Source organism: Ursus maritimus, unplaced genomic scaffold, assembly GCF_017311325.1.
Source record: "Ursus maritimus isolate PB19 unplaced genomic scaffold, ASM1731132v1 scaffold_10, whole genome shotgun sequence".
In the NCBI taxonomy this organism is placed as follows: Eukaryota; Metazoa; Chordata; class Mammalia; order Carnivora; family Ursidae; genus Ursus; species Ursus maritimus.
This window is the reverse complement of record NW_024423344.1, coordinates 12230885-12244296: the sequence shown is the minus strand read 5'-3', so window position 1 is coordinate 12244296 and position 13412 is coordinate 12230885. Positions and strand designations below refer to the sequence as shown.

General features: G+C 39.2%; 1 protein-coding gene across 1 annotated transcript in view; it reads right to left on the bottom strand.

Moving 5' to 3' along the window:
• The window catches only part of FRY (FRY microtubule binding protein), a 252030-nt gene that overhangs the window by 89695 nt on the left and 148923 nt on the right, over nucleotides 1-13412 (bottom strand). Inside the window, exons 29-31 of the mRNA XM_008692211.2 lie at nucleotides 11685-11839; nucleotides 3023-3122; nucleotides 2576-2747 (exon numbers count right to left, since the gene is read on the bottom strand). Of these exons, the coding sequence (XP_008690433.2) occupies nucleotides 2576-2747; nucleotides 3023-3122; nucleotides 11685-11839 (427 nt within the window). The remainder of the gene's footprint in view (nucleotides 1-2575; nucleotides 2748-3022; nucleotides 3123-11684; nucleotides 11840-13412) is intronic.

Sequence of the window (13412 nt, the reverse complement as noted above, 5' to 3'; positions counted from 1 at the left end):
TGATGGGAGAGAGACTGTTTTATTCACATCTGTGTTCCTAGGACCTAAACACAGTGCTTGGCACAGACGTGGCACTCAAATCTTGGTTGACGTGAATAGAAATACGTTTTAGTTTTCCAAGAAGAGAACTAGTTTATCAAGAAGGCTCTTCTGGAGTTCCTCCACTATTTCAGGCATGAGACAAGGATATGACTAATTCTGTTGCAGATAAATGGAGAGGTTTTCACAGAAGCAGATTTTCAATTAGGTCTCTTTTTTTTTAAAGATGTGTTTATTTATTTTGGAGAGGTGGGAGGGCAAAGGGGGAGGAAGAGAACAACTCAAGTAGACTCTGTGCTGAGCACAGAGCATGACATGGGCTCGATCTCACAACCTTAAGATCAATGACCTGAGCCAAAAACAAGAGTTGGGTGCTTAAGTGACTGAGCCACCCAGGTGCCCACCCCCTTTAAACTTTATTTATTTGAGTAATCTCTACACCCAATGTGGGGCTTGAACTCATGACCCCAAGATCAAGAGTCGCATACTCTTCTGACTGAGCCACCCAGGCACCCTTAGTATGGTCCATCTTTTTTTTTTTTTTTTAAGATTATTTATTTGATGTGGGGGAGAGGGAGAGAGAGACTATTAAGCAGACTCCCCTCTGAGCGTGGTGCCTGACTCGGGGCTTGATCTCATGACCCTGAGATCATGATCTGAGCAGAAACCAAGAGCTAGATGCTTAATTGACTGAGCCACCTAGGTGCCCCAGATTTTCAGTTAGGTCTTAAGGAAGACTGGAATTAGGGAGAAGGATGGAAGGGCCATTTCTGGCAAAAGGAATAGCATGCACGGAAACAAGGATGGACAAAAGGGCCTGGCATGTAAAAGATCAAGTGAGATGGGAGTAGAAGTTTCTGGGAGGAGAGGGGGAAAGCAAGCTTGGAAGAGAAGGTTTTTGTTTGTTTGTTTGTGTTTAAATCGGTGAACAAGTTCCTATTATTTAATGTCTCTAAGACTTAGTGTCTCATCTGTAAAATAGCAAGGGTGATCACGGTGGTGGTGGTGGTGGTAATTCCACGCCAGCACTGGGCTAACTGCTTGGGTTTATCAGCCTGTTTTGATCCTTGCACGCTCTAAGGTAGTTACTACTGCAGATAAGGACACGGAATTTAGAGGTTCCATGACTTGCCCAAGGTCAAACAGCCAGCGAATGGCAGGGCCAGAGAAGAACCCAGGCCGTCAAGTCCAGAGCCTCATTTCTAACCACTACTTGGGGGTTGCAGAAATCAAATGATAAATGAAGTGTACATAGAGTGCCTAGTATAGACCATTCAATGGATGGAAACTGTTATTATCAGCAGTTATTTTTAGGACAGCTGAGCAGAGAAGTTTGAGTGGAGAAGTGCTGCACATATTTGGTTTTGAATAGTGGGTAGATTGCAGGCTTGAGGACTGCAGGCAGGGGATGTTGGGACAGGGGTGGGGTGGGGGACTGATGAGGATATGGACGAAGGCCCTGGTAACATAGATGGAAAAAGAGGACCAACCGAGAGACCAAAATCAGCCTCTTGGCAAGGTGCTCCTTAGGCAGGAAGTTAATCGACCAACGTAATTATTTAAACGTGGGTTTTCACAAAAATTACTCACAAAGACTACTTGTAAAAATGTGCTAAAAACCCAAACTCTCAACAATCTATGTATGTAGCAACATACAAGGTACACAACACCATCACCATCACCACCAAAAACAGTTTGCAGCAATTATATGTACTAAAAGTTACAGCACGCATATTTAATTTATTTGGGAAATCTTACTCACATAGGGTGGTAGAAGGATTATGACTAATCTAAGCCTCTCTGCATTTGTCCTATGTTTATTTTAGATAAACATATGCTATTTTAGATAAACACACTTTTTATATTTAAATATATTCCAGAATTGCCTTAGATATGTAAGTGAAGTTAGTCCAAAGCAATTGCGATCTACCAATTTAGCATCAATTATTTTGACTCAAATGACACTAGACTTGAAAAAGGACGGTTACTGTCTCCCTGTTCTCTTTCCACCAGCCTGTGGAAGCCTGCTTTTAACAGGACTCCTAAAATAACAAATGTATCTGGAAGGCTATGGTCCAAGGCCATCTTCCATTTTTGGTGTGTATAACAGGGGTCTCTGGAACAAGAACGAATACACAGCTCTTCTCCCAATTGAAGACGCTTACGCTTGAGGCGAAACTGAATTCTATCTAGGCAAGAGATACTCTTACGTGTACAAAGGAGAGAACAGCACAGTGACTCCTAGTGGCAAAACCAAATAAAACCAGAGTAATCTAGGGAAAGGTAACTCTGGCTCATGGAAACAGCCGCATGGTTTGTGCCAAATTCTGAAGCAACCTTCCTGCTAAAGCCGTTGGACACAGAATCCATGTGACATTGTACCCCTCAAGGATTTAAACTTGCTGAAAAGTAAATAAGTAAAAATGTAGATTTGTTCTCTTGTAAAAAATAAAATAAAATAAAATAAAATAAAATAAAATAAAATAAAATAAGGTTACTTTGTGCAGAAATGATCACGCATATCCCTGCATGGTACCTGAGAAGAGTGGGAGGGTGAGCTCGGGGTACATCCTGGCCAGTTCACATGACAGGAGCGCTAGTGACACGCTGTACAGGGGCGGCAACGGGCCATGTGTTCCGTAGAGAATACTGCCAGGTCTCTGTTCAGCTACTTTCTTCGAGTACACGAAAAGCTTGGCTTCAAGGATCTATAGAGAGGTAGGAAAGTGAGAAATGGTATGAAAAACATCGGCTGGCTGTCTCAGGAGGATTTATGTTTCATCAAGTTTCATAGTAACAAAAGTAATGAATGCATATTTTAATATAGTATTAAAGGTAAAGCATCAGTTCCTGTGTTTAGAGAAGGTTAGGTAACTGTCTTCTCACTCCTCTACACCCCCACCGGTGATAGACAGGAATAAGCAGCCGTCCGGGTATCAACCACCCTCTCTCTGAAGTTTCTGTGTAAGTCAATGGTACGTGCCTGCATGAGCTGCATGGAGATTTCATAAATCTCTCTGTTGGTGTCAGAGGCCTTGAACAGAACAAGGTTCAACAATGTCACTATGTCGAAGGGATAGTTCCTAAAATAAAACACAAAAAAACCAAAAACTAAACAGCATAGTTTTAAGACAGCCTGGTTAGTCATCTTGATAAATCATTACCTCTTAAAATTCTCGATGGCAACTGACCTCAGTCATACTTACTAATGACATTTTCATGTCCATTTGGCCATTGCCCCCTCCCCCATTATTTCTCTGGTTTTTAGAAGAAGAGAAATAACTCTATTTTTGTTTAAAATTGAATATTGTTGCAACGGGATAAATGAACACACAAAAATCTATCTAATATACATAGATTTTCTTTTATGTTTTTCTTTATTTTTATTTTTTTAAAGATTTTATTTTTTATTTGTCAGAGACAGAGAGTACAAGCAGGGGGAGCAGCAGGCTCCCCACTGAGCAGGCAGCCCGATGTGGGACTCGATCCCAGGATCCTGATATCATGACCCGAGGCGAAGGCAGACACTTAACCAAATGATCCATCCAGGCGCCCCTATTTTTATTTTTATTTTTTTAAAGATTTATTTATTTATTTATTTATTTGAGAGAGAGAGAGAGGGAGAGAACAGAGGGAGAATAAGAGGGAGAAGCAGGTCCCCGCTGAGCAAGGAGGCCGAAGTGGATGAGGGGCTCCATCCCAGGACCCTGGGATCATGACCTGAGCCAAAGGCAGACGCTTAACCAACTGAGCCATCCAGGTGTCCCAATGTAAATAGATTTTAATGAAAACCAAACAAAAACAGAGAGAACAGAAGTTGATATGTTTACATTTCTCAGTAGCTCACTGATTTAGTATTTTCATTCAATCCATCTAAACGTAGTAAGCACCAAACGTATACCAGCAACAACTGCACAGTACTGATGATACTAAGTTAGTAAGGCTGGTCCCTTCGTCTGCGGGAGACTTACTGCATGGTGAGGGAGAGAACCTATATGATCTGGTCAGGATGAGAGTAGCCACAGCATGCTACCGAATCCCGATGAGGGACACCTACACCACACTTGGGGTGACAGAATGCTTTTCCAAGGGGAAACAAGCAAAATGAGATTTGCAGAACCAGGAGACATTAGCCAGGCCGTGGAAAGGGTAACATGGGGGGAGCGTTCAAAGCAGAGACAGCTGCATTTAGAAAGATGAAAAGAATGAAACAGCGAGATCCCTCTGTAAAGGAAGGAATCTCTGTGTAGCAGACTGAATGGAAGTATTAGTAGAGGAAGAGAAGGTGGGACTAGGGTGATAGGTGGGTTCAGAAGATAACCAGCTTATGGACTTCATCCTAAAAGTTACGGAGATTCCACAGGATTTGCAGTAGGGGAGTGAGGGAATGACATCGTTTTTGAAGAAGCACTCTGAGTGCCCTGCAGAGAAGGGATTTGTGGGGGGGGGGGCAATATTGGGAACTGTTGTGATGAGGGTTTGACTTAGGGCAGGAATACTAGAGACAGAAAGGAGGGGATAAGAGAGGAAAAACACTAAGGAGATAAAATCAGCAGGATCTGGTAATGGAATGCATGCATGGGATGGAAGCTGGGGGTGGTGGGCATAGGGACCCAGCCAAAAGGTTATGTGGCAACTAGCAATACCATCAAATGGAATATGGAGCTTAAATTCATTTTCTTTTCTTGCTATATAATACTCCTCAAAGATAATTTTTTTACTGTATGTTTTTTTCTTCTAGTGGAAATGAGGTCATAAATAGAAAACTCTTGGTGAGATAAACAATTAGGGAATGGTCCATAGGTAGTGTGTGACTGATATTTATTTTGAGGCAAACTTCAGAAAGCAGAAGATGGCTTGGAGGTGAAAAAAAAAACCATTAATTGTTTTCTTATGGGTTCCTTTTTTGATTCTATAATATAATTACAATTGTCTAAGAAGTTCTGTTTTTGAACAATCACCCTTCTAGAAAGGCATAATACTACTATGAATACATGCCCATCTTACAGTAAGTTTAGTAAGAGATTATAGTGAGCATTGATTAAATATACAAAAAAGGATTTCACTTTTATTTTTGATATTAATCAAATTTAATTTTTTTATCTTACTAGTAATACATGAATACAACTTAAAAAAAAAAGATTCAAGCAACACATAGGGCCAGAAGATCTATTCTGAAGATGTGCCACCTGGATCCCCCTTTCAGGACTGAGGCACTCAATCCTCCAACTAGTGTTGGAGGCTGAGATCTCTGGCTGAATCCCTCTTTGGGAATTGTCTTCAGCCAAAGAAATTTGCCTAGGTCAAGGTCATGCCCATACCCAGCAGCAGCCCCTGTGGGATTGGTTGAGGTCTCTTTTCCTCTGCCCAGTCCTACTTCCTTCACTTCCCCATAGATGTTGACTTCAAGGGCATTCCCTAATTAACATCCTGCACTCAAATCTCCACCCCGGAGTCTGTTTCCTGAGAAATCCAGCCTTTGACCTGCATTAACAGACATTTAAAAGTTATTTCCATTTTTTTCATAGTTACAATGTTTTTCACTGTTATAACACCAAATGTTATTTCTTTAGAATTTATTTCTAGAAGAGGTCATGCAGGGTCAAAGGGCGCATTTAAAATTTTGGTAGATATTGACATATTGCTCTCCAAAATGGCTTACTAATTTACACTCCAAAATGATTACTTTTCTAGAACTTTTATTTTATTTTATTCTATTTTATTATTTTTTAAAGATTTTATTTATTTAGGGGCACTGGGTGGCTCAGTAGTTAAGTGTCTGCCTTTGGCTCAGGGTCTGATCTCAGAGTCCTGAGATCGAGCCCCGCATCAGGCTCCCTGCTCCGCTGGGAGCCTGCTTCTTCCTCTCCCACTCCCCCTGCTTGTGTTCCCTCTCTCGCTGTCTGTCTCTCTCTCTCTGTCAAATATACACATAAAATCTTAAAAAAAAAAAAAAGATTTTGTTTATTTATTTGTCGGAGAGAGAGAGAGCGCAGTAGGCAGAAGGAGATGCAGGCTCCCTGCTGAGCAAGGAGCCCAACATGGGACTTGACCCCAGCACCCTGGGATCATGACCGGAGCCAAAGGCAGATGTTTAACTGACTGAGCCACCCAGGAATCCCTAGAACTTTTATTTTTAAATGAACAAAAAAGCATGAGGTTGATTTGTCAGATGAGAAATTGGGGAAAGCCTCCTACATGCTGGTGGTGAGGATAATGAAGAATGATGGGTAATATTTGTATTATGACCTGCCTATTTTGTGGGGCTATTCTGCCAAGGCCTTTACCTAGATTTGTTAGTTGATCTTCCCAACAAGCTTAGAGGCTTAGAGACATTAAGTACTTGACCAGGTTCATGTACAAGCAGTGGAGCCTAGACTGCATCCTGGATAAGTCTGACTCCAAAGAATTAACTGATCCACAGTGCTATTGGCCTCCTGGACAGCCCGCAATAGTACATTTCAGAGCTGGTCTAACTTGGAGTTCTAACAAACTGCAGTATCTGGAATGGACTGGGAAAGTAGAAAGGACACTCCGGGAGCTCCACAGTAGCAGAGATGTCTTACCTACATTGCTGTCTCTAAGACAGAGATCTAACACATATGCATTTTTATATAAAAGAACACTAACTGGAATTTAAATAAAAACTGGAAGAAAAAGAAAAGGACACTGTCAAATACTGCTGGATCATTAGGGTTTTAAAGGCAGGGAAAGGGAAGACAAAGCCTCCCCCTGGGCAGGGCCGTGCACTGGAGTATGTAATTAGCGCATTCAATTAGCTGCTTAGGACTGAACTATGAGACTTTATGGAGAACAACATTGAAAGAAATAACAACACAAATACAGAAAATGAAAGAATCCCAGAGAAGCAAAGAATTAGATCTCAAATGAGTGAAGGAGTACAAATTAAACATCTGTACTTAGGTGTTTAAAATAGGCTTAGAAACAAAATCTTACACCTTTCAGGATTAAATTATTCAATGCAGGCAGTGGAAGGGTAAAAGATAAAGACAGCTCTGATCATTCAGAATAAAAATCAAATCATAAAATAAATACAAAAGGCAGGTGTAATTCAGAAAGCAAACAAAAAATAAAACTTTTTTTTTTCCCCTTCAGTCTAGAAGAGAGGAGATTTTGAGGAATCTGGGAAATACCCACTATCTCTGGCTTATACAGAATGAAATGACAAAGCTCAGGGTAATTTTGAGGGGTTCTGGAGAGACACAAATTTCATGAGTTGATAGAAGGGATTACATCATAGCTTTCTGCTTCTAATGGCTCTTGAATAATAGCAGGGTTTACAGAATGCCTACTGTGTGCTAGGCCTTAGTTCAAGAAATTGGGTTCATATTTCACAGATATCTCTCATGCTCAGATATACAGATCTATTTTTAAGGACTTGATTAGAAATGCCATCATTTATTTACTCATTCCCCTATTAACAGACTTGAGGTTGTTTTTCCTTGTTTTAAAACACGGTAGTAAATATCTGCATGCATTTCTATACGCGGTGGCAATTCCTGAGGCTTGCATGTACCATACTAAAAGGAAAGACTGGTTTAATTTAATCTTTAACCTAATCGTACTAGCGTGCCCATTTTACAAATGAGGAAGTAACTTGCTTAGGAGCACGTAGCTTGATTAGAGGCAGAGCTAAATTCAAACTCAAGACAGCCCGTTTCCTGAGCCCAGATTCCTAAACTCTGTACTCTCCCAAAATACTCCAGCTGACTGACCAAACCAAATGAGATTATGCGTCACCAGCTAGGGAGTGTGATTGGGATTCATGAATCATAAGCTTCCCTTGTCTTCCTTGGTAACAGATAGATGATATTTCCTTAAGACATGTGGGACATCTACTTTTAATAATTCGAGTTTGCTCGGCCTGATTTAAATTAGGAAAGATTATGAGAAGTGAGCTTAAGGCAAAACAGAAATACAAACAGCAATGGCAACAAAAACCACCTCCAAAAACAAACCCAATGAAATAGAAATTAAAACTTTGACCTTATATATAATTCTAAAGCACTTATTAAATACACTGTAGTAGTATGTTGGAGGGTAAGAGTAAAAACAATAGAACTCTCAAGTAGTTAATTAAATATGAAGAGAATTCTGTTGAGTTGAGCCACTAATTCAAAATGGCCTACACTTTTAATATAAGGCATACTATTTACCTTGATTTAGAAGGTTGGAAATTCGTTTAATCTCTTTCTCAATTTCTTTATGTATTCTGTACTGATATAATTTGGAGTTGAGGGGAAGTTAATAAGAACACACACAGAAGTCAAATAGTTATTTGAATTAATGCTGCCTGACAGGTGAGCTCTTTCCTTTTCTGCTAAATTATAGTACCGAGCTGCATTTAATAGCTTTTAATCAAACATAAGACATATTTTATAAGAAATTCTTCAAAATTAAATATTACCAGTTCTACCATCACTTTCTACTTCTTTTTTTTTTGTTTTGTTTTTTTTAATGATTTTTTTATTATATTATGTTAGTCACCATACAGTACATCCCCGGTTTCCGATGTAAGGCTCGATGATTCATTAGTTGTGTATAACACCCAGCGCTTTCTACTTCTACCCTCATTTCTCCTGGTCCTATTCAAGATCCACACTGACCTCCAGATTTCTCAATATCATTGGATATATCATAGTTATAGTTTCAGTTTTGACTAGATTCCAGTAAGTTCACAACACACACACACGAGTCCCCTATAGAAATAAAAGAAACAAAAAAAGAACATAGAGCACTATTTTTTTCATTGTCAGCTGATGAATATAGGGATTGATATAGTAAACTATGCAAAAATGGTTAATTCCTTCTAAAATCAAAAGTAGAAAATTTTATTCAGAAGCCCTTTAAAAAAATGATCAATTTTTTATGTATTTTATACTCAATTGTAAATGGTTCCTTATTAAATGAGTCTGGTTATAAACTGTCATATTCCTATAAAAACAAATCTGGTATATGCTCATTTCTATTTGAAAAGGAGGAGATAATTTTTTTTTTTAAAGATTTTATTTATTTATTTGACAGAGAGAGAGACAGCCAGCGAGAGAGGGAACACAAGCAGGGGGAGTGGGAGAGGAAGAAGCAGGCTCATAGCGGAGGAGCCTGATGTGGGGCTCGATCCCACAACGCCGGGATCACGCCCTGAGCCGAAGGCAGACGCTTAACCGCTGTGCCACCCAGGCGCCCCAGGAGGAGATAATTTTTTATAAGAAAGATTCTTCACTTTAGAATATGACTCGTAGGAGTTACTGTACAGATCATTTGTTTGAGAAAGTTAAAATATGACCCAGTTTAGGTATGACTCTTTAGGGACATATGACTTCATAACATAAGGTATTTAGGTGTTTTTAGGAGCAAACTTGTGGAAAACAAAGCAAAAGCTAAAACACGAGAATTGCTTTCAAAAAAAGTACTGAAAACGTAAGTGCAAAGATTGTTCGAACAAATCTGCAGGCTTATCTAGGCGACGCAGACTGAGATTTTATGAGGAGAGAGAGCAAATTTAAGCCACAGCTGAAATTTTAAATTCTGAACATGCCCTGAGGTGACAAATGACAGAAGGGCTGGCTACTGTCTTGGCGGACAGGTTGCGGCCGTGTCGATGCCTGGCCCTCGAACCTTCCTACAGGATAGGGTTGTGAACGTAAGTTGATATGCAGTATTTGTCTAAGAAAGCAGAATAGTTTGGAATGATACCTTAAAAAAATCTAAATATGGGGAGTTTTGTGACTTAATATTTTTGTGACTGGAGATATTACTGAAATTGAGACTATATTGCTAAATTCCTAGACATTTATTTGTGCTCCCTAAGGAAAAATACCCAGATTCACTCAGAGGAATGCAGTGCAATATTTTGTGAGATAGCCACGCAATGAAATAAATTTGACTAGGACAGTTCACTTAGAGCTCACTGGGAGAGAGGCAGCAAAGGCAGGAAACTTCCACTGTTTTAATTTTTGTCAAAGAGATCTATGGTCCAAGTCGTATTCTAAATACTTTTTCAAAATCGGAGAGTCATGTGAACAGATTTATTTTTAAAATATCAAAATACCTGAAAATAAAAACAAACTCTGGAGAAAGAGATTTTTGCAAAAAAAAAATGCTATCTTGGTAATATTCTACAGGTATAACTATTATTTCATAACGTTAACATCATGAAATAAAATGATGGCAAACTGGACAGGTTATATTATATCTGCTGTAACTTTTACTGAGATTAAAATGTATAATAAACATTCTGCTATTAAGATTATAGAAAATGTAAGCTTTAGATGTGAAATGTTATCTACTATCTTTAAAAATGAAAGCCAAACATTTTAAAGAGAAGCCCCTCTCTTGAAATAGCATGTTCATTTTAGGTTTATTGAGAGTAGACCTCTTCTAATATTCTGTTCTTATTAATTTAGAACAGAATAGGTTGTAATAGACCAGAATTTAAAGCTAATTCACTTTATTCCCTTCAACCCGTAGCTCAAGATAGCTGTTTAAAATTCAACATTTAATTAAAAAGGAAAATCAATAGTCTATATGAGTCTTTTCAAAAATAAACTTGTGCTGCCTTCTCTCAGTTGCCAATGCGCGAGCTCTTTCTTGGAAATAGCTTACACACTTCGTGGTCTTCATTAAGCCTTTCATTTTGGCGATGAAATTATTTCAGTGAAACAGTGAAATTATTTCACTCAATAAATTACAGCGCTGAATGACTTTGCTGAGGGATTAATTTACATAACTAGAGGGGGTGGTTTTACAAGTGTAATCCACGGAACCCCGGTCACATTTTCTTTTCTTTTCTTCCTTTCTGAAGTTTCGGGCAAGAGAGATGTAACATTTAAAATTTTTTTTTTTTTTTTTTAAGTAGGCTCCATGCTCAGCATGGAGTCCAACGCGGGGCTGGAACTCACAACCCTGAGATCAAGACCTGAGCTGAGATCAAGAGTCAGACGCTTAACTGGCGGAGCTACCCAGGCACCCCCTTTTACATTTTTTTTTAAAAAGATTTTATTTATTTGAGAGTAAAGGGGGAGAGGGAGAGACAGAGGGAGAGCCCAGCAGTGGAGAAGTGTAGAGGCGGAAGCAGACTCCCTACTGACCAGGAAGTCCGACGCGGGTCTCAATCTCAGGACCCTGGGATCATGACCTGAGCTGAAGGCAGATGCTTAACCGACTGAGCCACACAGGCACCCATTACTTTTTTTTTTTTTTTAATAGAGAGATGTAACATTCTTAGGTTGCTTCCTGGGTTTAGTTTGGTCTCAGGATGGCTAATGGGCTTACAGTTTACACCTGTCACAAACATTTCTAGAAACTCCTTTAATTCTTTTCATGTACCTTCTTTATCATTTTTAAATCCTGCTCTCATATGTCTCTGTGAATTTCCAGGCAATTAATCAGAAGCGTACTATCAGTACAAATCACTCTACTGGAGAATGAGAAAAATCATTGTAGCTGCAGACTTACAGGGAGTGGTCTATCTGCTGGGGAAATATTGGCCATTGTGTATTTCTTTAGAATTTACTCTGCTTGGATAATTGGAAAACAGTCAGGCCTCACATATTCGTATCATGAAGAGCAACCTTCGCTGTACTTGCCCTTGACTAGCACCTTTCACTCACAACAGTTCATACCTGCTTCCACACACAGTTGCGATGGCTTTGAAGCAGCCAGACGCGAGCTGGTAGGAACCTGTGTAGCATCGGTCAATTGCCCAATTAAAAAGATTAATCTGGTCAGGATTAAGTTCCAACAGCAAGACGACGACTTCACAGCCAAGCTGGTGAACCTGAATACAAGGAGAAAGGCAATTATTCATGTTTAATGAAAGGTTATTCCAGGGAAAGACACAAAATCCTGCTCAGTCAATACAAACTGGGTAAAAGGAAAGTGGTGACAGAGTATTCATCTTATTTTTTTTTAAGATTTTATTTTTAAGTAATCTCCACACCCCACGTGGGGCTCAAACTCACAAACCCCAGGATCAAGGGTTGCGTGCTCTGCTGACTGAGTCAGTCAGGTGTCCCTTCAACTTCATTTTTATTCCACATATTCTCCTTTAAGAGGATGCAAAGTTGCAACTGAAAACTAAAATGTATGTATAAACTAAATCAGACTCTGTACATCTGTCATATAGAGGGTTCACTTATTCTGGATTTTTGATTATGAAAAGGTAATGAAGACTTTGTTGGCAATGTTTCCTTATTACATTTAAAATATTTTTGAACAATACATGTATTTAGCTAAAAATTAAATATACAAATTTATGTATATTTGTACAGATATGCCTTTATGCATGCAAGTCTTTTGAGGAAAAAAAATCAGAATATATTTATGGGGCTTAATTATGAAGCTTAGCTGGCAATGTTTTAAAAAGAAATGTACTGCCAGTACACTCTTCTTAATCAGAGACTCTCATATGAAATGATCATCGCACCAGATAGAATAGGATCCTTTATTGACAGTTCTTGAGGCTACTGTCAATACCGGATGGTCACATTTGTCCAGGAGAAGCCTGGTGCCTGGAGGCCATCTTCCCTTCACAGAGTAACATTTTTCTGTCTCCTTCTGTTTCCATCTCTTGCCAGTTGCGACCAGGTGGAGAAGGAAAGATTCTGGCTGCTTTTTTTTTTTTTTTTTTAACAACAGGATGTAGGCTAAGATGGGAGCAATATTCTAGTTGGATGGCCAAACATCATCAGCCTAGTTCCCCACAGGCTTACGTAATTAGCAGCAGATAAAAGCTAACGATACTATTACAAAGGACTTAAAAATAACATTTCATTAAAAAGTTAGTGCGACTCGAAAGAAAATCAGCAATTTTTTATTGAGCTTTAGAAACTTTATACTGTCGTGTAAGATAGTCTATAATTCACAATTGATGAGTTACTGTAACTGAACACACCATTGTGAACACCGCCTTACCAGCACCACTGAAGCCAGCCAGCCTTATGCGCTGTCCAATCACTAGCCTCTCTCTCCTTTTCCAAAGGAACCACTAGTCTCACTTCCACCACCATTGCTTCATTTGGGCTGTTTTGACCTCTATGCAATGGAATTACATAGCATATATTTTTGTGTCTGTTCTCTTTCACGCAACTCATGTCTGAGAGTCATCCACATTCACTCATTGTCACCGTTGTGTTCTGATATATGGTTATTTCACAATGTATTCATTCTATACTGATGAACGCCTGCGTTGTTTCCAGCGTTTGACTTCATAACACCGTGTCGAACAACTGTGTACGTGTCTTATGTTGTACATACTGGATATATAGTTTATGAAATACATATCTGAGTACAATTGCTGGGTCATAGGGTTACTATGTTCAACCTTAGCAGATAATGCCAATCAGTTTTCC